At 45.4% G+C, this 27025-nt stretch overlaps 1 protein-coding gene and 1 long non-coding RNA gene across 4 annotated transcripts in view; one reads left to right on the forward strand and one right to left on the reverse strand.

Annotated features, from left to right (window-relative positions):
- Nucleotides 1-27025, forward strand: part of NEURL1 (neuralized E3 ubiquitin protein ligase 1) — a 153871-nt gene that overhangs the window by 5505 nt on the left and 121341 nt on the right. Inside the window, exon 1 of one of the 3 annotated variants that reach the window (XM_083845077.1) lies at nt 17833-17887. The exons of 1 other annotated variant lie outside the window; for it this stretch is intronic. In XM_083845077.1, the coding sequence (XP_083701203.1) occupies nt 17848-17887 (40 nt within the window). In that variant the 5' untranslated portion in view covers nt 17833-17847. Of the gene's footprint in view, nt 1-17832; nt 17888-26085; nt 26129-27025 lie in introns of those variants that run through there. One more of the 3 variants, XM_083845079.1, reaches the window with a different exon arrangement.
- LOC310902886 lies at nt 7535-17198 on the reverse strand. Its single transcript, XR_014587055.1, has 2 exons — nt 16780-17198; nt 7535-15951 (listed from the first exon to the last, which is right to left on the reverse strand). It is a non-coding gene; the product is annotated as an uncharacterized lncRNA (long non-coding RNA).

Here is a 27025-nt window from a genome sequence, read left to right on the forward strand (position 1 = left end):
CCTGTAGCCATCTGCAGTGGCTGGTAGCTCTCAGAGCTCATTAATAGTGGATGTTATGAGTGCAAAAATGGGTCCAATTTTACGGGAGATTGGAAGAGGTCAAGAAAGAGGAAGTTTCTTGCATAAAAAGACCACACACTTGCCCTGCTCATGTGGGCTTTCCAAGGGGGTCTTCCTAAGGCTACCCATAGTCAGCTGATAATGATAATGCTGAGAGGAGAGCTCAAAATTTCTCCACACCAGTGACAGATGGAGCTGGGATGTTCAGTGATTGTATTGATGGCTGGAGGGACAGAGCCTTCTCTGATGTTGGCTGGTCTCTAGCTGGATCCATCCTCTTTTTTTTTTTTTTTTTATGTGAATATCCCTGCCTGGGTGTTTACAGAGTGGTTCATCACCACGGCAGTCATGCACAGAACAGAACATCCAGGCTTTATCTGGGAGACAGCAGGGACTGTGACGAGGTCCCTGTGCAAACTCCCACCACATCTTTCATGGATGAGGCTGTGTCTCCTGCACCCCGGGGTTTGGACAAATAAAGGTGCTTTTGCATTTGAGGGCTTTTGAGAGTAAGAGAAAACAGGTTCTCTTTGCTTACTTTGACCCCTCCGAGTGACAAAGAGTGTAAGTAGCCCCCGCTTTTTGTTGTTTCCTAGACTACTGAAATATCAGCTTTTGTGGATATCCCTGTATCTGGGGAAGGTTCTAATACAGAGGCTTGGGAGATTTCAGATTTGGCAGCTGTTCTTACCTACTGCTGCTAGGATAATTGCAGGAACCAGCTACTTCTGCATCGCTCAAATTGTTGCCTGTGGCAAGTACACAAGTACACGTTGTTTTACTTACGGTGCGTAATTTCACGGTGGCTACTTATTTCAGGATGGGGATCCACATGTGCTCTGGCTTAGGCTCTCTTGAAATTTTAGGTCAGTTCTGAACTGCCCTGAAGAGTGGGGTCTGCAACACCTGTGTTTCGGTAGCGTCTCCGTCCTCCAGTGTCCATCCATGGTTGATCTGAGATTAACGTGGATCGCTGCACCACGCAGGTGCTCAGTGCCGGGTTGCAAACTGACAAATCCCAAAGTTGTTTCTGACTTTAATCACAGCGCTGTGGAGGTGCTCGGTTCTGTGCCACAAATTGACAATTCCCAAAGTAGTTTTGGAGACGAGCTGAATTTTAACTGAAACGTAGAGGCTGGCAATGTTAAAGCTTCTGCTGTGACTGAAACACGTGTACATGAACCTGAGCTGCCTTGTAACCTAACTGGGTAGGGTACTGCTAGCTGTGCAGCTCGGGAGGAGGGTAGGCACGTGGATAATTCCCCATATGAAGGTCTTAGGTTGATGCAACTATGTAGTTAAAACTAAGCCAGGGCAGCTTTCCGTCTCCGCTCATTCTTGGGCATCTCTAGCTGGTAAAAGCAAGTTGTATATAAGATTCTAGTTCATGTTTATATTACTGGTTATTTGGCCTTCCAGTAACACGATTAAAATAGAGTTGCATTCTAAAATTATAGAGCAGAGGATGCCATGGTAGTATTACATGTATACAATTCTGTTCGTCCAGCTCGGTTCATCTCTTTGCTGAAGCATGGGGAAGGATTCTTGGCTCTCAGAAAATGATCAGGTCAAACCTCAGGGCTATTTTTATGCAAAATTCTAGAAAGTAAATGTTAATAGTTCTCAGCCAGCCTGAAAGACAAAATACCATGCAAATTTTTTATTTTATTTCATTTCATTTCATTTCATTTCATTTCATTTCATTTCATTTCATTTCATTTCATTTCATTTTTTAAAATGTGCTTCGTGTATTGTGTAAACATTTTTGGAAAACTAATACTAAAATTTTAGCCAAAATAAATTCTAAAGTACTGGCATTGCTTGTGGAGTATCTGTCCTCTCTTTGTTCCTTCGTATTCAGTATTTGGGTTTCATGCTGGTAACACTGACACTTCCAGATGTTCCTGCATGTGTGGGCTTACACATGTGCATGGGCATATGCAGGGATTCCCTGTTGACTGTTGAGCTCATCATTTTTATGGTATGGCCAGAACACACACACTGTCTAGCACTGGGACGTGAGAAGACTGGCAGATCCCACATTATTTTCTAAATGCATTACAGCCCTTTCAGCAAAGCAATGGCTGGGAAGCTCTGTAGCTGGCCATTGCCAACTACTCCTGGTGAGAAAGAGGTCTGTGGGTTGGCCACGAGCTATGGGTGCAAGTGTCTGCTATCCAACCTAAGCCTGCCTTTGCCTTTATGCTTCCTCCTTTGTGCTCCCTTTGGCTTGTCTCATGGAGGGGTACAAGAGGCAACCCATCATGTATAATTAAAACTTTATGTGTGACTCCAGAAACCACTGCTGCCTATTTTCCCAGCCAGGCCAGGGGAATATTCTGGGAAGCAGTTGTGTGAATAATCGAAGGGGAAGAAAGTTGATGAAAAATTCCATTGACCCAGTGGAAATGTTTCGACTCTTGGGAGTGTCTTTAAAAACCTGTTCATTTTGGGTAAATGAAAAGGTTGAATTTGCTTTTAAACAAAATGCTTTGAAAGTCTGTTAGATGGGACCAACAAATGGGTCAGATTTGGCAGGTTTTGGCCATTTCCATTCATTTTCAAATAGGTGATTCAGAAGGGGTTACAGGTCTGTTTCCCAAAACTGAGGGAAGGGTGCTGCCAACAAGGGCCTTTTTTCTCAGCAACAGTCACACCTTTCCTGAAAGGGTGGTTTTTTAATAGTAATGGAATTGGGTTTGGTAAATTGAGTTTCTCTGTGAAAGAGAGGTCTCAGTGCTTAAATCCGTTATGTTTTATAACACTTTCTCAGGCGAGAAGAATTCTTATCTGAAAAACATATTTATAGTCATTGAAAATATTGTATTTGAATTTGCTAAAAGCCAAATAAATCAAAGCACTGTAGGAACAGAAATTTCTAATGTGCCAGCACAGGCATTTTGGGTTATGCTTTGAGAAGTCTCAGACTACTGGGGTATGAAGGAAGGAGTCTGGCTTTCGAAGAGACAAGGGTCTGCGGGATGCTGAGCAGAGGTAGAAATGTGGGATCCTTTGTCCCAGAGGAATTAATCAGGGGCACTTTTGGGGTGTTATTTATGGAGCTGAATGGGAGCATGAAAGTCTTTGCGAGCAGCGTCTGTCTGGACATCTTTCTGGCTTCACCCTACCTGAAAGCTGGAGCTCACACCCTGACCCTTATTTAGAAGAAATATAATCATGTTATGCTTGATTCATTCTAATTTATGTTGACTTCCCATATGCCAACATACGATTTAAAAACCCCACTGATCATCTTTTATCCTCTGTTAGGCATAAGCTCTGCTTGGTTTCCCTTTAACTGCTACTTGGATGGAGCCGTGACTATGTTTTGTGCTCTGCTGCTCATCAACACCATCTAATGTAAAGATTAGTATTAGACTCTTAACTTGCTCCTGGACAGGCTTTTGCCAGATAAGCTGAGCAGAAGTAGATCCAGAGCTTATTTGCTATCCAGATTTCAACTGTTCATCAGAAGGTCAGTTCAAATCTCCTCCTTACATGATAGCTGCTTAATTTAGCATTTAATTGTATTGGTATTACTACGGATGATTTCTTTTATTTGAGCAATCGGTGGAATTGCATTTTAAAATATCTATATATATCTCACTGGATCATTTTTGTCCATGGTAAATGTTTACTTTGTATTTAGCAAGTATTTACTAGGTAGGAAGGGAAGAGATGGTTTCCCACAGACATATTGACTCCCTTTAGAAGACAGGATGCAACTGGAAAAATTCAAACAGAATCTGTGTATTATGCGAGTGAGTCACCTGAGCACGTGATAGAAAATGGAAAAGAAAAATTGTGCCCCACCAATCAGTTATGTTGCAGTATTTCAGCAAATACAAAAATGGGAGAAGTAGTTGAAATAATTTATTTATAAAATATTCTGCAAATACATTATGAAGGGCTTGGGTAATGCTCTGATGTTAGTACTGGATTTCTACATTCCCATTGCTATCTTGGTGTATCATTTATTGTACTTGTTTTAATGGTACAGCTCTTCCATGATTGCATCCCTTAATAGGCATTAAAAAAAAACCTAGAAGCTCTCACTATTTAAATCTACGGATACCTTTTGTTTGGAGTAGAGATGCCAAGCAATAAGGACAGGCATCAAGAGCTTTACTCCTCCACTTGCAATCTGTCCTACATTCGTTGTGGCAGAAAGTTCTCACCTTAGCTGGATGCCTAACAGCCTGTACGGATGGTCTGGTGCGCAGTGCATTTGCTTTGGACGGTTGTTCTCAGACTGGATTGTCATACACTGGTGGATTTAGCAGAGCGATTAAAAATCAGCTGGAGGTTTCAAGCAGAGAGCTCCTGCAGGTGGGACATGTCGTGATGAATGGAGCGAGCTCTGGTGCTCTCGCCCACGCTCTGCGTGTTTGGTGGCTGAGCAGATAGAGTCAGTCCCCAGTTGTCATCCCAATGTGAAGCCCAGGAGGAAAAATTGCCGAGTGATGGGTGGGAGCAGAGACTGAGGGTAAACTCCCAATTTGGAAATGTTAATGTGACATCTATTATTAATAACCCCGCTGTGAAAGAAAGAAAAAAACCTAATGTTTTGCTGCAAATGAAGCTGTGACACAGGGAAGTGGCAGGCAAAATTAAAATTTCATTCTTGCCACGGTCTTACAATAAAGGTTTTGTGATACACACCCAGCAATGCCACTATAAATAGTCTTGTTATCTAATCTTCCAACTCAGAATATGACAGAAGATTACAAATAGGGAAACAGTGCAGTGTAGCTTTTAGCTATTTTCCCACTGCTTCACTTGCTTCTGCTGGAGCATTATTGCTCTGCCCCTTGTAATTCTTACAGAGACAACATTATTCACAAGTACAGCATGTCACAAGCAGGAGGAGAGTTCAGATAAAACCCCGAAGATTTATGACATAGTTTAGATAAGGCCACGTAGGAACTGAAACGAGGGAAGCAATAATTTGAAGTCCGGCGGCATTTCTCAGGGTGCGGTGAGAACTTCTTGCCAGCTCCACTGGCTCAACACAGAGCGACCATTTTATAAGAAGGTGCTCCACGTGGTGGGCTGCAGAGAGAACCCTCCCCTAATGAATAACCCAGACACTCACATGGCACGGACTCTGTCCATACAGGTTTAGGACCTGATCCAAAACCAACAGGACGATGCCAGAAAATTTCACAGGGGCATAGCTTGCGCAGAGAGAACCTCCTGTTCCTTTTGAACTTTTTTTCCCATGGGAGAAGAAGGAGGTGGCTGGAGGAGGGATGATAGCTCCCTTCTTCCCCTCTCCCTGCCCTGCTGGGGATGCAGATGCCCATTTCTGACCCTTCCTTGGAGCCCTCCCCAGCCCATCTCACGTGGGGCACCTGAAGGCAGCGAGGAGAGCTGAGTCCTTGGAATGCTTCCCCTGGGCAGGGGCAGCTGAAAACAACCTTCTGTAGCCTTTGAGTGTGGACACAAATAATCCTTTTCCACAGGGGAGTGTGGATCACTTCCTCAGCCTTCATCAGGTAACACAACCTCATAGCGGCCATGGAAGAGGTAGGAGGGAGTATGGCTGTTTTAAATCTGTAGCCCCACAAGACTCAGACCATCCACTTTTTGCTGTATGAGGGGAGCCAGGAAGACTTGGAGTGCTTGTTCAAACCCCGGTGCTTCCACACCACGCAGCCTGGAGAAGGCTCTCAGCCTCCAGCACCCAGCCGGACCAGGCTGGGGCCGATGGAGCACATCCAGGCAGCTTGGTGGAGCATGGTGGCTGGCACACGCGTGCTGTCCAGCCATGGCCAACTACAGAAGTCCTCTTCTATGCCTCTATCAACGCCTTCTCATGAAGGAGCTAAAGCAATGATGAAACTTGAGGAACTGAGCCTCCCTGCAGCTGTTGCTGCGAGGAGGAAAGAGAGCTTGTGCCACCCCCTTGTCCAAAAATAGGACAAGGGATGATTCCCAAGCTGATTCCCAAGCTGATTTTTAGGGAGGTAACATGATTTATTTTTATTTTGCACAACAATTCAGTGGCAGGAAGACTCAATTAGTCAGCTGTGTAGGACACAGCAGTCCTACATCCATCAATTCCTGTAGAGTTCATGTAATCCAGGGTCAGGATCCAGTTTTGCCTCCCAGGGAAGTGCTGGGACTCGAGAGCTTCCACCTGTACTCCCAGCCCATTGATGCAGCCAAACAGGCATTCACCTCCACGTACCTACACCACCCACTCCAATCCCTGGGCAGCACAGCACCCACAGCATCCTTCTGAGAGAAGGCGACCGTCTTCAGCCGACTCACTGAGGTGGGCACTTCTGCCTCTTGCAGCCCTCTGAAAATCATCCTTAAATATTGCTAAAGGCAAAGAAGCCAAAGGATAACCTGCCTGAACTGAGGCCCAATGTTGCTAGCAAATTCTTTGGGTTGTTCCACCCACCCCAGATTCTGGTATTTCAGCTAAATTCATAGGCAGAAGCAATCAGAAACACTAGCATCTGCAATGCTTTCTGGGCACGGGCACTCCTGAGCTGTAACCTATTCACCAGGAAGCAGAGTTACCTTCCTAGTAATTAGATTCTACAGGCAGATCAAATCAGCTGTTGGAACACAGGTTTTATATATATAGTAAAATGCTCCCAGGTGTGCTTTTTAGTAGCGCTTCTGGGCTGAAGTAAGGATTGATTAATAAGAGGCACCCAGACCACATTAGGTGGTAAAGCAGAGCTGGAGCAGGGTGCTTTTGCTCTGATTCAGGGATCTGATTAAATTCGGTGACAGATGCCAAGTATTTATGTCCTTGCCCGAGTTTATCTGTTAAATTAGAAAGTGTTAAAAGCAGGAGCTATTTTTGGAATAAACATATTAAGTAGTGATGGAGAGTGCCAGCTAGGTATTGGTGGGGTGGTATTTTATTTTTATGTGTGCTTGTCCAAGGTATATTACTCAGAGCATCAGAATAGAAAGCTGCAGGGATAATACACTGCTCTAGGTTTACATCAGAATACTTGAGTTGAGTTCAGAGCACCCAGTATGTTTTTTTGTGACATTGTGTGGTATCAAAAACAATATGATTAAATTATATTTATGGTATAAGCACAATTGAATATAATGTAATACTATGCAATTGTAATTTTTTCTGTAAAGCTCCTGCCAGTTGTCCATATTTCTGCGTTAACAAGGAGAGGGGATTATCTTAATTATGTTTTTTTTTGGATGTTGATAAATGTCCAAACTCTAGAGAAGCTGTTACTTGCCTTGGAAACCATTGCAAACACACCTCCTGGTTCTTTGCTCACTCTCCTCCTACCAGTAGTCTTTCTCCATTTAATTTATTCTGTAGCGTTGCCAGTAGTGTTGTTTTGCTTGATTTATTCTGTAACTTCACCTAAAATAGACTGTGACCTTTAATTTTTGTTTATAGCTTGTATATAATACTTTATAGATTTTTTATTTTATTTTATTATCACTTTCTTAAAGAGCATTTTACCCTTTTTAGCCATTATTTAGCCTTTTCAACTTTCCATAGGCAATCTTGAAGCCCCTGAATGGTGACAATTTACGGCTGAACCAAGACGCAGGGTGAGGCTGAACAAGGTGACCCATAAACTTCAGAGAAGTTGTTGCATTTCCAGTGCCTCTGAGCCATCTTGTGCCTCAGAAATTAATATTAGTAACTGCTGCTTACAAATTGCCTTTTACTGTGCTCCACCAAATAATACGGTGCTGAAATAACTTTTGGCAGTTAAAATCTCTTGGAGTATTCAAATAAAAGCCATACATATAAGGAAGACAGATCCTGTGTAGGAAGGTTACAGTATGAAAAAAAAAAAGATGGCTTGCTTTGTCTGCAGGTCACATTGACACGCGAGCTAGAAATACACGTACGAGATGGAGACCTAGATGTGCTAGATTTAAGGGGGAACTCCATAGCTGCTTCCGTGGGATTATTTTCAGGTGCTTGGATGAGTGAATAACCCAAATATAGTTTAAGCCTGTGACTATTTAATTTTCATAGCAATGCAAATACATTAGGCGAAGGCTAAGAGCTCTGCATCTAATTTAGCAGTGTTGCTTTAGCAACATCATGCAGGATGCAAATAGTCTCCTTGGTAACACTTCCTAAGTGTCATTAGATAAGCGATGGTTACAAACACGGAAGCAGATCAGAACGAGAGTCCTGCTCTTGTCCTGTGCCTTTTTATAGCCCCAGACATCACAATTAGCAGGAAGGCAAAAGGGGAGAGGAAAGCAGTTTGGAGGGTAGGAGCTCTTGTTAGCATTTTACATTTTGTTCTTTGGAAAAGCACACCGGTGGTGACTGGGTTATCTGAATTGTTTTAAATAATGTTTTAAATAAAGGGAGGGTGCTGTCCCTGCCACTGATGGCACCTGTCAGGGATTACAGGGTAACCCTGTCATGGGGTTACTTAGTGCTCAGAAACAGGGCAGTTGCTCTGCTGTTGGCAGAGGAAACTTTTCTATATAGAAAGAGTTGTGAGTGGCGGCAGCTCTCATGCAATATATATATATATGTATATATATAATCTTTTTTTCATGAGGGGAAACTGCAGGGATTACACAAGAATCCTAGCTTTCGTTTGACAATGCTTCCCTTCCCCATCCTTCCCTTCTGTATACTTCTCTTTTACACAGAAGAGCTGAAAGGTACATAACCAATATGACCTGATGGCTCAAAACTCAGAAACCAGACAAAAGTTCTGCCAATGCTTTTGTTTTACACTGATCTTTATTTTAGTCCCACTCGTTGATGTCTGAGGATCTTATCCAAGGTATCTGAATGCCTGGTAATGTCAGCACATGAAAGACAGTGGTGGAAGGAGCCAAGTCTACAATGGCTTTAAAAGAGGTTTATTCGGGTTTGGGCTGAAAGTCTGAGAGCAGATGGTTTTATTTTATCATGATCTTGACCCTGCTTCAGTCGAGGGAGATATCTGGTGGACTTCTGCACTTTTGGGGAGACCCTCGGAACCAAAGTTAAGCCAGAGCCTTGCAGCCAAACACCTCCTGAACTGTGACCATCAGGTTCGTACGTAATTACAGGTCCCAGGGACTTGGGGCTGGCCAGTCTGAGGGGATTCATTTCAGCAGTGTGCAGCACCTTGCGATTTAGACTCATGGCAACAGGCTGACTGCAATTTCTCCTCTTCTGAAGTAAAGGGAATTGAAATGTCAATAGCCTCTCTTTACAAGGAGAATTTAAAAAAAAAAAAAAAAAGAAAACCAAACACAAACCATCCCCCATAGCCCCTTTTTTACTCACAAATCCTCTTAGAATTCATCCATCTTCATATCGCTCTTATCTCGTGGCCTCCGCTCTAAATGTCAGTGCTAATTAACGGGACCTTGGCCCTCTGTGTTCAGATGATTAACAATCTGCCGTTCTGATGACGAACAATCAAATGTTTGTTCGTGAGAGGGGGACCCTCAGGTCTCCTCCACCTCCCAGGGGAAGGTGCTGGGCTGTTGGCCTTGTGCGTGACACGAGGCAAAGTCTGACACACCACTTTACCCCATGCTGTCAAACCCAAGCAGGTGATGTTCTCCTGAGTAGGGTGGGAGATGTGTTTCCTAAGCCGTCTAGAGGTTAGAGCAGCACTGGTGAGTTTTTTGGATCCCAAGATTTGTTGGATACCAACTGTTCCATCCCTAAAATGGGACGTTGCTCCTGCCCCAGAGCAGCACAATGGTTTTCTGCAGCGAGGTTTGGGACTGCTTTGGAGGTGAAATTTGTCTCTGTGTGAAAATCGTTCTGCAGTAGAGGAGCAGCTGCTCCTCACCACCGTGGCCTGTGGCTCAGTAGGACAGGGGAGCCTGGACAAATGACTGCTAAATGGGAGCTCAGCCCTCAAACTGCCCCTCCAGCTGCTGTGTGCACAGCAGTGTTTCCCTCCAGGACAGCCACGCGGCTGTGTTTTTGCCACCTGTGGTTTGTAGGCACAATTTTTTAAAACAGATGGGGACAAGAAAATGATCTTTTCTTTCCCCTGCTACTCCTGGCCAGCCCTGCAAAGCTTGTGCTTTCTGGGGAGAATCAGAGGGCACGAGGGCTAAGTGGGTTCTCTCTGCATGCTCTCTCCTGGTGCTTTGGGCTCTCCCCTTCTTTTCTCACTTCATCAGCTGATGCTGTGGTTTTGCAGGGCAGCATCAGTTAGCGGCAGGAGCGCAGTGCAGGGCTGTGCTGCAGCTGTGACAGAGGCTGCTCCGTCCCCGTGTCCCTGCTGGGGCCTGACGGACGTCTCCTGTCCTGCACCGCTCCCTCCCCCTCACAGCCCCTGGGCCGGACGCTGCCCCTCGCCCTCCCGCCGGCAGTCGGGGTGGTCTTAGGGTAGGAACTGGATATATCAAGGCACCCAACCCAGCACACGAGCCTCCTCTCCACCAGCCCCCTCATGACCCCCAGCCCTGACTTCTCCGTTCCTGTGAATACGCTCCTTTCTCCCTTTTTCACCGAAAAACAAACAGAAGTGATTGCAGCCAAAACTCCCTCCCGGGGCGACTCTGGCATGGACACAGAAGTCTCTCATTCAGCATTCACCTCTGACAACAGATGACTTTTGGCAACTCTCTGCTTGCTCGGATGGGTTTATTAGCGCTTGCTGTGTGCTTCCTCTGCAGCTGGAGCTGCTTTCACGGCCGTGCAGGCGTCCGCAGTGTCTCTTCTCTCGCTGGCACCCCTGCCTGTTATTTTTATATTTTTAGTGGCCTTCCTCGTGCAATAACAGGAATTATCTCTTCGATAAGCATCTTCTTAACAGAATATTAATGTATATAATTAGGATAGTATTTGCCTCTTGATTCACACTGTTCATCCCAAAATTGGCTTAATTACACAGCTGCTCCTCTTGAAGGAGGCCCTGTTTGTTTAAAAGCTTGAATATGGAGATAGGGGCTAAATTCCTTCCTCTGAGAAGGCAACCTCAGTTTTGGATTTCTAGCTATTTCGTCAACAGTGTTTTGTTTGTTTTAAGGAGGGGAAGAAGTAGAAGGAATGGTACTGCTGTTTTTTGTTTTAATCCTCTACACAGGGAGCGAGGCACAAGCCCCCTTGGCCGATTGACTGATTTAGTCACTTCTGAGCTGCTGAAGGTAAAAAGCATGAGGATCTCACATCCCTTGGTTCATGTGTGATTCCTGTGGATTTCTTCTCTCTCTGATGTCATGAAACTCAGGTGTCCCTGCCAGCCAGACAAAGTCTGTAGGGTAAGACACCTGCCTCTCACCCGCTTCCAGTCTGCAAACCACAAAGCTAGCTTTAGCAGCAGCCTCAGCCTTGGTGTTATAAAGACATGGAAGAAAAATGCCTCCAGACAAGTCTGTGGGATTATTTCAGCTTTCTGTGAGACAGCTGAGACGTTATGTTCAATTTTGCTATCAATTCTTCAGTTTTGAGCATTGCTGCTGTAAACTATCAGCACCTCCTGTGAGTACGTTAGTGTTTGGAAGCAGGCAGTAAATCAGATTATAGCTGCCCTTTATTAACCCTGATGCACAAGACTTCAGCAGTAGAGGTTTGATTCAGAGAAAATGAATGAGGATAGTTAAAGTCAAATATAAATAGAGCTCATTAAAAAACAAACAAACCAGCCTCTGTTTCATTATATGACTCTTAAGTGCACCATGAGAACAGAAGCAGTCCTCATTAAAGTCCCCTGGCAGCCTTGTTCTCTTCATCTTCTTCTGCAAACTCACGAGCTATAGGAGCTCTTGGGGACATGAATCCAATCTGTGCCTTGTAATGGCAGAAAGAGGGGGAAAAACAAACAGAACAAGCCTGTGTGCACGTGCAGGCAATAAAATGAGCACAGCCCTGCTGGCACATCCACGTCCCATCCAGACCCCTGACAGAGCATCACTGTTGTCCTGCACCTAGGGCACCTCTCCCGTGCTCTCAGCATCACCCTGTCCTTGCTGGGCTGTGCGGTGATGGAGGAGACTCTAGTGTCTCCTCTTCTCCCAGCACCTCGGTTTGGTGGTGCTGTGGGTGCTGTGGGTGCCACACGCTTCCTGTCCCCATGCAGGGGGTGCTCCTCTCTGCAGGGTTTTGAAGCACGTGTGTGTTGTGAGTGCTTTCATGAATAGGAAGTGCTTGCCTTCCTGAGGTCCTGAGCGTGTAGGTGCAGGGAGTGTGGAAAGAGTCCTGGAAAGGATAGTGGGCAGTGTTTGGGAGGAAGGCCTGTAGTTCTGGAAGTGCAGCGACTTTTAAAGCAGAGTTAAAATATTTTGTTTTTAAAAAGGTTTATTAAGGAAAAGACAGCGTGAATCTCATTACAGATAGTGCAATAGCACAAGTGGGAGATTAATATCCTGCATAAGGGAATAAAACTGCAATATCTCTTGAGCAAACCTATTCCCACTGGAGAAACTGAAGACCTGGAGACTTTATCAGCAAACAGCAGCTTTATGCCGTTTACAGGTGGAGCAAGCGTGGAGCCTGCAAGGGACCTGTCTGCAACAATTGTGCTTTTTTTTTTTTTTTTTTATGGTCTCCTTCTGTTAGAAGCACCAGCTCAGTCCCTCCATTATCACCAGTCCAGTCCCAGTGTTAGTAGCACTGGGAACATCAGGTAACCAAAGTCCTTGGTCTTTTAAATCAACGTATCACTGACCCTTGCTCAGCACAAGTTTAACGTGCACACCAGCCACAAGGGCTCCCACCGTTCCAATTTTATGCAGAAAATCATTCAAAAGTTTTAATTAATTTTAATTCATGGTTGCAGAGCAATTTGGTGCGTGCAGATGGAAAGCGGTAGAGAAGTGTTAGTTCATCTCACTTTAGCACTTTTTTTTATGTATACATATGTTTTACAAAAAGAGTTGCAGCTTACTCAGAACCTGGACTGGACCAAAACCCGACTGTTTAATTACTGTTTACACAGAAGTAATTTGCAAAGTGTTAATTTCCAAAATCAATGCACTCCAGTCCAATAAATATTTAATGCTTCCATCTGCCATTTTAAAGTTAGTTACCAACCCTGTTTGATGAAGTCTATGAAACAGTTGCCTGCTGTTGACATAAAGAATGGTTTTGAGATCCAGCTTGTACGGAAACCTAGAAAAAAGCAGGATTCCTAAACGTAGTTGGGTTCTCTTCTCTAGATTTAATATGCATGGGGAGACCATTACATATGGAGACAGGTTTATAGCAGACAGGCCTATGTAAAATTACATCTTAATTTTATGAGGGGAAATAGGCTGAGTCTTTCCCACGGGCATGGCGACTGCAGATCTGAGGTGTGACCTGCAGGAGGAACCTAGCTGGCACATGCAGCATCCTTAGCAGGGGGAGATGAGGTGGAGAAGACCTCTGCCCACATATGCAGGAGGGAGCCAGGGTTCCCATGGGCCACGGTGGGATGCCGACCCCTCCGGCTGTGCAGGGGACAATTTAATTGCTGGTAGTCACAGGGGATCTGGAGCTCTCTGGATGGGAACACCCTGTGCCAATGCAAATGTCACCGCTCGCAGCACAGCACGGGGGTCTTGATGATTAGTTGTTTTACTGTTTTTCTAGTATAATTATGTTTAATTCATGTGTTGTTTCATCAAAGTGTCTGTCACTCAGGGCTTGGCATCGTCTTCTTAAATAGCTGGATATAAAATTACAATGTGTTTCTCCAGTGAGACCATATTTCCAGAACATCATGACAGCTTTATTATGACACAGGGCTTTCTGTTTAGCTGAACAGATACAGTGAATTATCCTCTTAAAAAATCAAAATCTCTTGCAGTGGGTCATTAGACTTGTGCCATTCCCTGTACAGGGTTACTCTGAATCAACAGCATGGGCATCTGCAGCCAGGGAGCTTGTGCTGTGACATTTTAGCTTCCTTGCTGGGCCGGGGTGGGCTGGTACATACATAGGAAATAAACTGCAAAGCACCAGGCGAAACAGGGCTGATTTTCCAGCAGAAGCTGTTCTGAGTCCTTCCCCAGCCTGGTGGCAGCTTCCAGGGATTATTCAGAAAGCAGTGAAACAGTGGGAATGATCCCCATGTCCCCGTGGTGCCTAAAGCTCCTGCATGAACCCAGAAAAGCGTCGCTGCCAGTACTAGCACGCTTTAAATACCAGTCCCCCAAAATGCTAGCGTGGGCTGCTGACAGATGGGTGGAAGCCTGTAAATAGGAAAATATAGTTTAGATAACATTTGTAGCAGTGTATTCAAGTTATTGCTCAAAGCTATTCCTCACTGTACTCTTGAGAGTAAAAAGACCTGCCCAAACCTAACAGGACCCTACGAAATTGCTTCCTGTAGCTTTTCTGCTGTGCAGGTGGGTGTTGTAACTGCACGGGGGATACATGACAGCAAAGCTCTTCTGGACGCACTTCATGATGTTTCTTGTAGTAGATGGAGGGTCTTTGGGGTGGGTAGATATGTCAGTCAATCTAATAATGGCCTCTGGAATAAAAAATACTGCAAAGGGCTGCCCCTGTGTGGCTGCAAAGCATGGTCATGTGCTGGTCTTGGTGTTTGTACGAGTGGTGATGTCCCAGAAAGAGGGAAAAAAAGAGGAATGTGGGAAAATGTGTTGGAAACATAGTTTGCAGTATTACTTTGCTACAATTATTATTATTATTAATTATTTTAAGATGGCTTTTAAACTTTGTGGGGCAGGTGCTGACTGGCTGCCCTCTGGCTTCATTAAACAGCATCCAACCTCAAGAAATCCCTGGTGACTGGAAACAAATATTAAATTAAGAAATCCTTTTGGCTAATGGCTGTGCCTCTACAGCCAGCAACGTGGGGTTCCAGGCAGTTTTCTTGCTGTTTTCTGGGGGCAGCCAGACACCCCACATGCGGGTGAAGTGGGGGGAGTAGGAAGTGGTTCGCTGCTTCATACACTGAGCTGAGATGTTTGTGATGCTGGGGCAGTCCTGAGAAGCACCAGACACTTTCTCTCCCCATCGTCTCCTTTGCAGCAGTCTCTGTAGGAAAATATAATTTTAGCACTGCAGAAATCTGCTTGTTAATGGAGGACGGCACGGTCTGCTAGTCACAGCAGGGCTTACTGGAGATAAATCCCTCTACTCGATGTTCCCAGCTCTCCCACGCAGACACCGAGGCATTCACCTCTCTGTGCCTCACGGTGCCTACGTACAAAGATAAAGGAAGCAGAGATGTGGAGTAGCATTATTGTTATTGGGGACTAATTCTAACCAGAACTGAGCGGCAGGTAAGAGCAGGCAGCTCCCGATTCCTGCTGCCAGCATTTAGACCCAAATTTGCGACTCACTGTGAGATCCAAGGCAGGTTGAGCTGATCAATGTGGGGCCTGCTGCAGGCCACCATTCCCTCCCCTCCCACTTCCTTCCTTTTGGAAGGATCAATCCATGTGCCTTTGCTGAAAATTTAACTTCACTGGAAGGATTGTACAGAAAACTGGAGGTGTCTTTAAACTCAGTGTGTGGTTTGTCATTTGACCAGCTTGTCGGCTTGACCTGATGAGTTCTTTTGTGACTTAGGGGAGATTCTCCTCCTGCTGACACCTCTTTTGCTCTCAGTGGCAGCCCTGTGCCAGCAGGTATGACAGTACCTGCATTGATTTGCAGTGCTGTCCCTTCCAAGTTCACAGAATCACAGCATCACCTGAGGGCCGGTCTCCCAGGGCTGTGATTTTCACAGTTTTCTGAACCAAGAGGCTGTCTGTCATGAATTCAGCAGATGAAGTCAATGACGCAGCCTTGCCGTACTGCTTCCATCCACATATCTCCATCTCAGGACCTGATGTCCTGCCTTGCACGGAGGCCGAGCAAGGCAGCTCAGTTTGGGGAGGAATGGGCCGGTTGCAAGGCTCAGTGCATTTGCTTCTTCGTCATCTGTGGGCCTCGCTACAGAGGCCTGATTGTGCCGCCTCTATAAGCTTCAATCAATTGTTTCCAATGGCCATATTAGTATTCTGCAAAGAAAATTGAAGTGCTTTCATGAAGTCAGCTCAAAGGACTTGTGTGTGAGCTATTGTAGGGAACAAAATGGTTGCTGGAAAAATTAAGCTTTTCTTTTTTTAAGCTTATGTTCTGCATTGAATTGTTTAGGTTAAAAAAAAAAAAGTCATTCAAAAGGCTAGAGCCTGGCTCAGGAGAGCAGGGCCGTGGCAGCCTGCAGGATGAGACCCAGGGTACAACTTGACTTCTGTAGCCTCCTGCAGGGCAGCCAGCGCAGAAGGAGCCTTGTCAAAGAGATAAGCAAAGGCAAGCTGGCCAACAACAGCATTCCTTAATAGTGCTCTTCCTGGGTATTAAAGTAATTCTATGAAGCAGGAATTTAATAGTACAAATCTGGCTGATAACCCTTCTGGTAAATAACAATAAAAAAGCTCTGACAGTCCAGCCCTAGCTTGACTAATGTAGCGATAGTATCTGTCTTGAAGAGAAAAATGTAATAGCAGAGAAGGCTCCTTTCTGCCATTTGTCAGGGTTGCAGAGGCTGTCATTGGGTGACATTCAGGCCCAGAGACCAGCGCCCACCTACACACCTTTGGGTATGTTTTAAGCCTTCTTAAAATCCCCTATTTCTGTGTCCCAAACCTTTGTTCCTGATGCATTTCATTTGAAAAACAGCAGCCTCCTTCCCTCATTTAGTGTGGGGACTGTTTCTCTCTAACAGTCAGGAAAGACTGAAATAGCAACCCAGGCAATCTGTTTCTCCTTTGCTACATTAATAGCATTTGCTAGTGCTGAGACCTCTGCTGCCCTGGGCAGCATTATGGATTGTGTGTTTTTCTTACTTAATGACCAAGAGAAGCCAGAGATAGGTGATAAACTTGGCTAAGCACAGAGTACTGAACGAAAGGGTTTGCATCTGCCCAGGTGGGAAATGGGGGCTTCATTGCTGTGTTTTCTTGCTCTTCTCCAGCATTAAAAGCTTGGAATTAATTTGCTTTGGGTGGAAATCATTGGAATTGATTGGAAGGGGCTGCTGAGTCATCTCCTCCCATCTGCATATTAATGCCACCCCACACCCTTCATCCCTTCCCACCCAGTCTGAAAGCAGGGGGGTGAGGAGATTCCCTGGCAGTGTTTGGGTGCCAGAGGCGAGAGCTGAAGCTGTGAGACCTGGCTGCCCTCACTGTGCGGCAACCAGTGGGAAATGCTACCTTCCACTCAAATATTTGTTCTGTGTTTGCTGCTTCTTATTGCAGCCAAGGTTGTGTGCATTGTTCTTTCCCAGGTAGACACTGGTGTTCTTGTATGAGTAGCTCAGGAGAGGTCTGCATCAAGCAGCAGGCAGATGTTGGGAGCTCTGCTTTTAATTGCAAGCGTGCAGTCCTTATGTGTAGCCCAGATCAGCTGTATTTTTACTCAAATAATGCTCCTTGGGACAAAGAAGGGAGCATAAAGGTTCCCCTGCTCTCATTTCCTTGAACAGGACCAGGCTCTGTCTTTCCAAGTAGTAATAACCAGCATTATTGGGGTTGATCTCACGGTAAACTAGAGGCCCCATTTAGGATTATGACCTATGTGGTTTGGTGTGGTAAAGAGGACTTGGGGAGGGCAAGCTCTGCCTTGGAGAATGCATCCTTCTTGAAAAGGTCTTCTATCTTATTTTGTGGTTTGTATATCAAGCTTTATTTAGTTCTGTGTCAAAAGCAACAGCTTTAAGTGCCCAGAAGTTCAGGCTTGTTCTTCTTTCTTTTTGGTTATTGATTTCAAAACAAAATTATTTAGAGTAGTAACTTAAGTAATGTTATTTGTAGCTTTCTAAGAAAGTGTTGGAAAAGGAAAGGGCAAACCTTTGCTATGTTTGGCAGCTTTCTTGGAAACTTTATTCCCTGTGTGAGAGTGCATTAAAAATAATGCTCTCTGGCAGCTCTTTTGGAGCCTGGAAGTTAAAAGGTAGGAACGAACTCTGTATCACAGACTTCTTATGTCTTCATGAAATGTGAAATCACAAAAGTCTCAGACTTGTGACTCAATCTCCTGGAGAGCAAAGCCACTGGGCACACTTAATTTTAATGACTTTTCAGTGTTACATTGTTCTTTCTTTCCCCAAGCCCTGGAATGGGGTTTATGTTTTCATATGATAACAGAGGATGAACCTCACAGAGTCTCTCTGATGGCCAATTCTTGTGTTTAAGTTTGCTTGGAGCTTCTCTGTTGATGCCTGCTGCTGTATTGTCTCTTTGGCTGGGATTTCTTCCAAGTTTGCAAGCAGACACGAGGCTCAGCCCCTCTGAGTTTGGACCCAGCTCTGAGTTTTCCTGGAGTGCCAACTGGCCTGCTGTTGGGTACCAACTGTACTGACTCTGCTAATAAATCTTGTAGTCTTGGGTGATAAAAATCAGTTTCTAAATTTAGGATAGCAAAGAAAGTGGTAGCTGTTATTCAGTGGGGAAGTTTATTTTTTTCCTCTGAGTTGTAACTAATCAGATGTTGTTGGAAACACCATCTCTATTTCTTGTACCTCTTTTTCCTTTTTTTATTGCATGAAGACTTATCCATTCAACACTTATCACCGTGTAAGAGTACTAGTAAACACAAGCTTGTTGATGTTTGGCATTCTGATGCTGGACTTGAGGGGAGATCTACAACTTAAAAGGGGGTTGAAATAATGAAACCCACAGTATAACCTATCCTGGGGAAATAGCAATGGATGATGTTGACCGTGAGGGTTCTGTTTTCTATCAGTTAGCAGTGAAATGGGATCCTTAAGTTAAAACTATATAACTGCTCTGCAGCTTTTGCATCTGGGGCTGTGGGTACTGTTCATCTTCAGCTATGTGTGTTCCAAAGAATTGCTTTGCTAAGAACATTCAGAAACAGTGACTTCACATCTGTCTCAGCCATGAGGCATTGCTTTGATTCCCTGAAGATTGGTCTCCTCCCACAGGAAACAATTACTCCACCTCTCAGCTGAAGGCAGAGTAATAGGTGGTTTTTTTGAACAATTTGTTATCTTAAATGACAATCTTCAACAGAAGCATCCTCTGAGGGCATGCTATACATCAAGCAATAGAGCATTTTCTCCCTTTGCACAAGTGCTTGCAGGTAAGGAGCGCTGTGTGTGTGACTGTGGAGAGGAGGAGGAAGGCATGAAGGATGACCTGACAAGGTCATAAATGCAGTGGTATAGTTGCATGCACCTTGCTTTCTCATGTTCATTATCCCACAACCACTTCAGCTCCCTGTCACTTCCAGCCATGTGGCACATGGCTAAAGTCCTTGTTACATCTTTTATTGTACAATGATTTGCTGCTCTTTCACAACTGGTTGCACTTTCTCTCTTGCAGTTAATTCTGGGCACCTGTTTACTAGAAAGACTGATAAATTCCAAGGAAAAAAAAAGTGTATGGTTATCAGTGGGACTGAGGAGATTGATGTCAGAACAAAGATTAAAAGAGCTGAGTCAGAGTAGTTTTGCCAAGCAAAGACTAAATAAGTAGATATGCTTGTATTGTATTTGATGGGTGTAAGCACAAGAGAAGAAGGCTTTTAACATGTTCACTGGGATGTAGCAAGGATGAAATGAAAGGGGAAGACTTGATATGATTAGCAGGTAAACTTTGAGACATCACTGCTAGAGAAGTCACAGGCCTTGTAACATCCAACTTATTGATTTAGCTTTTGTGTAATAAATTCAGTCTAGAGAGAATCCTTGTCTAGTACAAAAATTAATAGTTTTGAGTGTGAAGGAATTACTCTGATCCTGTAGTCCGGTCCCTGTCTGGAGTAAATGGTACAGTAAGGTTTCTCCACTCTGAGGTCTCAGTGATGGTGTGAAGCCAGGGGACCAATGCTAACCTTGCAGGGGTTAGAGTTTTCCTGGCTAATGTGGTGAAAAACTGAGGTCTGTGGCAGAAAATCACTGTACAATTATCCAAGGAGGCTGTACACTGCCCTGCCTTTAGTGTGTCCCCCTGTTACTTGGTTACATTCATCCCTTGTCCTCTTTCTTCTCTGGTTTCTTCTAAGGTCCAGCTAACAGCTTGTGCTTTGCTTTAGCACCCAGAAAGCATTGGTGATTCAAGGGGCTGCTGCTGATGAACAGGCCAAGGATTTGCAGGATGTGATATTGCTTTCCATAAATGTAGTGGCAAAAACATTTCTGAATTGACCAGGCTCAGATTTGGTCTCTTTGTTGTTCTGGGATATAGCCAGCAGTTACAGAAAAAAGGATGAGTGATTGTGGGACACCTTGCTCCTCCGTTTCTTGACACAGGTGGCTCAAGATTTACAGAGCAGTTATCACTGTCTGCCTTAAAGGTCTTTGGTGCAGTGTGGAAAACCTGTGTTTAGGCCTTGCTGACAGTGTGCTGTGGGCTTCTTGCATGGGCAAGGACGTTCCTCGGTAGGTTGGAGGTCTCCCCCTCCAACTGTGATCCTCTGTTCCTGAGATCAATTCAGTCTGTAGGTCTCCTTGTCCTTGATCTGAGAGCAGGGGGGAGCTGTGGATCTTGCAATCCTCACAAAGCAATAGCCAAGAAATCCAGATCCTTTGATTTTGATACTCTTGGGCTCTTCACAAGGGTTTAATGCTGTTCTCCTCCCTGAACTCCTGCTCAGCCATCTTGCTTTGCTTTCAGTGCTTTCAAATTAATCACATTTCTCTGTCCTTGTTGATAGGACAATGAATGTGCTTTGCGCAGCAGAAAATGCCCCGAGGGATGGCATGATCTTCCTCCTCCCCTCTCCTCCCAGATGGCAGCATGTGTGTGAGGGTGTCAGTGCCTTCTTCTCCCACCCTCCATCACCCAACAGCCTGGCTGGGCTACAGCTCCTCTGAATCTGCAACTTACGGCAAAGCCTCTTTGTAATTAAAACAAGATGTCCCTACATAACAAGCCTTCTTTCCCACCATCTTTCTTTGCTTACTTCTAGGGCTCTGCCTCTGCTTGCAGGTGTGTTGGGAAGCTCAGGGCCACCCTGCATGGAGCAGAACCGTTGTTGCTTTTGCTTCAGCAGCCTCTAGTGGGGAGATCAATGCAGCTGAGGCCAGGGCACGGCTCCTCCCTTACTGCAGCCAGAGCAGTGAGTTGGTGTCTGGAGCTGGAAATGAACTGTTTTAATCTCTGCATTGTAAGCAAGGGCTGATGAATAGAAGAAAAGGCTTTTTTTTTTTTTTCCCCCCCAAGGGGCCAACATAGATTTTTTTTTTCATATCAGATGTGGGGGAAATAAAACTATCTAGAGGTGAATGAGTCACTTTTCTGAGTCACCCATAGTGGGAAGAGGGGATATAATATTTGTGAATCAGAAGCAAAAAGTACAGCCTGTTCCCTTCTTGGTGTGAGAGAAAATAATGGACAACATCAAAATGAAATCTTCTCCCCAGAAGAAGTAGGTTTTAGGCTCTGCCTCAGCATCTTGGGGTGAGCGAGTGCCACCCCTATGAGCACTGTGGCCCTGCTGGTCTGGGGCTGGCTGCACCCAAAGGTGCTTGTTGTCTCTGGATTTTTTCCAGACCTCAGGGACTTGTGTCCAGCGCTGCTGGTGACTTCCTTGGTGTCACCTTGCACATGTTCCCCCAACAATATGAGTCCAGAGCTGACAATTTGAACTTTACTAAGCCAGACTTTGTGCCTTAAGCATCCCATTCATGCCCACAAAGAGAATGTGCAAATGCAGGCAAGTCTTGCAGGCAGCAGGAGGGGTGGAAAGTAAACAGAGGCAGTGAATAACACACTGATTGTGCTAATAACTCTTTCCAATTCCTGCTCTGTGCTGCATAAGAAGAGGATAACTGTCCAAGGTCTCATAAGAGGGAGGGTGTACAGCCCTGCTGATTAATGCACAAGGGTGAAAGGTTCTGCCTGAGCCAGCAGGGAGGGCTCAGTCCTGGGTGCTTTCCACTAAAGGAGCAGCAACTTGTGGACACGGTGTCTGTTGTGGCTCCTCACTCCAAGGCTCTTTGGTTCAGCTGAGACTAACCAGAGGTGGAGGACGTGCACCAGTGGGCTGCTGATGCGTGGGGCTTTCTCCCCGCGTCCGCCAGCTGTCACTGTTGTCGCACACACGGGGGGCAGCGGGTGCATTTTGTCTGGCTGGGATCTGCAGCTGGTCCTTTGAGCGCTGACACCCCTCCCAGCTGGCCCCAGGCTGAACTGGGCCTCTTGTGAGAGATGCTGCAAAACGCTTAAGATGATTTTTGCCCCAAACAGCCAAGGAGGCTTGGTTCACACTCGGAGCATTTAGCAGTCTTAAGAACGTGTTCCTGAAGTCACCACTTTCTTGCCTATTAAAAGGTTCTGTAGGGGAATAAGAGAATTGTAGCACATACACATTTCCCTCTTTTGGGTGTAACAATTCCAGAGTTTTTTTGCTTGTTACAGAACTCAAGCTCCTTCAAATTACTTCTGGTTAAGCAATGGGTTGTAAAACTGAGGGGAAGAAAGTAGTAAGTCAGAAGTAGTGGTCACAGCAGGATCTGGCAGGCAGGATCTGGTGGTGACAATCCCCTTCCAGTCCTCCTTCTCCAGCCTTGCCCCAGACATGAGCAGAGTGAGCCCCAGCTGTCTGCAGAGCAGGGCCAGGTGTGCCCTGAGCCTGGTATATCACAGCCAGGTGGTACTGCAGACTTGAAAACCACATCAGTGTGTAGAGGGAAATTTTCCTACTGAAATCAAGCTGTGCACACATGTAGATAGATATCTGTGTACCTGTCTCTATACATATGCACTCAGCTTCCTCCACCTTGTGTTCTGTGTGAATTTTCCTGGTGTGGTTGAATAAATGAGAACTGTATATGGTTGTAAAGTGGAGGAGCTGGAGCTTTGCCTGCCCGGTGGGAAGCAGCTCAGAGATGGAGGTGTTCTCTGCATGCTCGTCAAGTGATACTCTGCAGCTACCTGTAGGAGCAGTTTGCATCCCCTTGAGAAATTGTACTTTAGCTGCCTCAGCTGGCAAACACAAAATTCAGTGGGTACTGATCAACCTAAGACGAGAGGAGGCTGAAATCAGCCTGGCATTTGCCCTGTTTTGGGAGACAATGCGTGTATATTGTCGTCATGTTTTGCTTGCATTCGGGTAACCCAGAACCTGATACTCGAATAGACTGAGTCATAGTGTTACTTGCATTAACTATTCATGTACTCCATGGAGATTATGCAGCAAACTGCCTCTACCCCATGTTTCACATGTCACCTTATACTGGACGTGAGGTCCCCATACCTATTGGACCAGATTCTGCTGTGAGATGCAGATGCAGCTGGAAGTCATGCCATCCATCAGTGGTGCTGCTCTAGATTTGCAGCAAAGACCAGCATTTGACCTTTAAAATTAAATTACAGTAAAAGCAAGCACAAATCTAGACAAATTTCTGCACTGAGATTAGGTCCTGTCTCATACAGATGTAATTCAGAGGAGAAAGCGAGCTCCTGGCAGAGACAGATGGGTGATCCCAGCCCCTGCTTTGTGTTCATGTACTTTCACTGGACTCCTTTCAAACCCATGTTTTCTTGTCAGTTGTCTCTCATGAAGCTAAGCATTCAGAACAGCAAAGTGATAGTTTTCAATAGTTTTCTCAGCTCCTGACCAGATAAGCAGCACTGATTATAAAGGTGAATAATTTGTGGGACCTTGTGCCTGTGTGCAGTGGGAACTGCATGGGAAGGCTCCTGGGAAGAGGTTGGTTGCGTTTAAAATGTCTTTTTTGGGGGGGTCCGTGCTCCCGTGTCAGTTAGACAATGTCTGTGCAAGGTGCGTGTGTGACTAGTGGGGAAAAAGGCATCTTTCCCATCTACATTTCTGCTTCTAATTTGGCAGTGCAGGGGCCTGGTTTGCAGCCAGGTAAGTAGCTACGCTCACAGCCCTGCCTGCACTGTTAACGTCACTGTGTGTTCGTACCAGAGGCTTTCCAACGCAAAATAGGCACATTGCAATCAAAAAGTCTATTTGTTTCTCTGTTGAGACACTTAGATGTGCAGTTCAGCTAAGCACCACCAGAAATGGGGTGTGCTGGTGTGTGCTTTGAAACCATCAAGCTGGGCTCCTGGAAGGAGGCTGATCAGCAGCTTGGGCCTTTCCAAGCATCTTGCTGTCACTCTTGCCTGCAGCTGCCTGCTGCCGCTCAGCGCTCATCCGGTCTATTTTTAATTGCTTTATACTGATGTGGTGGTTTCTGTACGGATCTCCGGGGAGCTGGCAGTGCACAGCACTAACAGGAAAATCAGTCCCTAGCTGGGCTGCCTCCTGGCTGTGTCCTTGCTTGTTGGTTACGGGGGTCCTCTGCCTGGTGCAGCCCCCCAGCGTTCCCCGTGTGGGGCTGGGGGGGAGCTGGCAGCCCCCCTGCTCTGTGTTTTGGGAAGCATGAAGCTTCTCAGTACCCTAATTTTGGTGGAATACAAAATTAATGGGATTGATGGGACTTAGATTTGATTTATGCAGGAGCAGCTGTGGATGGAGTTTCTCTAAGCACTGGTGAACAAAGGGGTTTAGCACTGGTGGACCTTTCCTTGTTTCTCCCCTATCTCTCTCTTTTTGTTTAACCACAAGCACCGTATGGAAATTCTGCTCCTAAATAAATGTCACAGCCCTGGCAGCATGTCTCTGTTTTCCATATTTCTTGCCACGTTGAGGCTTATCTTGTTTACCAGGCTTGAGTAAACAGGTCATAGCTCTTCAGAGATGGGGAAAGCAAAAGAAGGGTTAACCACGTGGCACCCAGCGCCTGCCAGCTGGGATGTGAGCGGATGTCCGCACGCAGGCTGAGGGGGTTCAGTTCGTCTACTCCGAACCTGAGCAAATAAAGCTTTGCAGAGAGGCAGGTAACCTTAAGCTGAGCTCATACAGCATCCAGGTGGCTCAGAGGGCAGAGCGAGGTTGCATCTGCCCATGAGGGATGGCATGAAATTACCCAATTCAAGCCTTGTTGCGCTAAATCGAAAGGCAATTTAAACAAGGGGGAAAGGAAGTAGCCAGCTTCTATTTAAATTCACAGCAGCAATTAAAAGAAACAGGATGTGTGGTGTAAGTTTTGCTGCAAAGCACTGAAACTTCCCCTGATCTGACACTTAATAGATAAGTTTAAAAAAAAAAATCTGACTTCTGCACTGCAACAATAGTGGGGAAATAGAAACTGTGGGGCCAAATGTTAGCATTGGTGCCCATCAAAAAGTGAGCTGGTGCAGTTACACCGAGGTGGGACAGGAGCTGGTCCTTCCTTGGGATTCACTTGTGGTTAGCCCTTCTGAAACTGTCCCAAAGCCTCTTAAGAAAAACGAGATAACCCAGCGCCGGGTTCGCCGTGGCACGGTTTCCAGAAGAGGCCGCAGGGCTCTCCTTCATCTGCACTCTGGAAACAAACAACCAATTTTTCATTTTTAGTGGTTAATTCTGCAAATATGAAGGTCTGTTTAGTCTTGTCTCCCTAACATAAACCAGCCAGGACCAGGCAGCTCGAGGGGAGTTTGCAACAAGTTCCCTTATTTGGACTCGCAGGCGTTGCATTCACGGGGCTGCCGGGGACCCTCGGGGTGCCGGGCCGCTCTCAGGCTTCCTCACGGGGCTGCCAAGGGCACCTGGAGCAGCCACGGACACCGGGACGGGTCCTCTCCTGCGCTGCCCATGTCGGCTGTGTATAGGATGTACGAGGATGACGTGCAAAAGAAAGTAAAATCTGTGTGGAGGCAAATTTTCCATGTCACTTCCATGGATGTGATTTTCTGCTGTCCTTCTACAGGGCAAAAATCCTCTGTGCGTGCTTTCCCAGATGAGCTTTTGTCCCCCTTTGGGGGTACTTGTCCCTTTTGGGGGCACCTGTGATGTGGGATCCTCACCTCACCGCTATGCTGCTGTGGCTGAAGGTGCAGAAAGGGACACAAAATGACCCATTTGTGCATTATATTTTCCTTATTTTGGGCTTTCTCTACTCGCATCAGATTTTCAGTATCTTGTTGGTGCTGCACACTTGTAAGCCTCTTAAACTAACAGTTTTTTGTGGTCTGAAATGACTTCCCCGGTCCTCAGCAAACAGGGGAAGTGATTTTTTTTTTGAGATCCTGCTGGGAGTTTGGTTTTGGTGAGCTCAGCTCGAACTGTGACATGTTCAACTGACATGTGATTTCGGAGGGCTGGTTACTATTTACCTTTGACAAGAGCAGAAAGAAAATTAAATGTATATTTCATTTCTACCTCTGACTCGTAAGTTAAATATTGTCCCTGAGCTATTTCTTTACGCTTTTCTGTAATGCTGTTGTGCTCCCTTCCCTGCTGGTATGAGAGTCTCTTTTGCACCGTTGCTGCTGGAGGCAGTGCTCTTTATCCAATGTCTTCCACCCCTAAAACACATTTATTGGTTCTGTTTGCTGGAACTGCATTGCAAGCTAATATTTGGTGTGACAGATGCTAAGCACGCTTAAGACATGATGATACTTAGATATGCATTCATCACTGAAAGAGTCGTTTTTTTTTTTTTTTAGTTTGCAAAAACACTGCTGAGCCCAGATCCCAAATTCTGTGCTATCCTCCCAAGAGTGCTTGCAGTATCAATGCGCTTGGTTTTGGTGCAGCTGTCTCTATTGAATTTGTTCATAAAGTTGGAACATAAATCTGCTTTTATAGGTAGATACTTATCATTTCATAGTCATCTAAACAAATTTCCATAAATGGAGGATTAAATATTGTCTAAATTACTTTCATGCCATCTGAATTTTTTCACAGATACTTCTCAAGTCCTAATGATGATTCTAAGGTGATGGAAATCTGCATTACCATGAAGAAATATTTCCTTTTCACGCAGCATTTTTTTCCAAGGAATCACTGTAATAACTTGTATTCCTGCTCAAGGTGCTTTATAAATTCTGGATCTCGTTCAGCAATCCATCCTTCTTTAACAAAGTGTTTAAGTGCATATTTGAATTCCACCTACTACAAGAGAATTAGTCCAAGTTCACGTGGCAGGAACTGGAGAAGGCCCAGAGGAACCAGCTCCCTCTCTCTTGAGTTAGTTATGGGATCTCTGAGCATTGCTGTGAGTGCCGTAACTGCTGGTCTGGGATTTCAGCCCCTTTTTCCACTCTGGGATTTCTTCTCGAGTGA

Source organism: Anser anser, assembly GCF_964211835.1.
Source record: "Anser anser genome assembly, chromosome: 7".
Lineage (NCBI taxonomy): Eukaryota > Metazoa > Chordata > Aves > Anseriformes > Anatidae > Anser > Anser anser.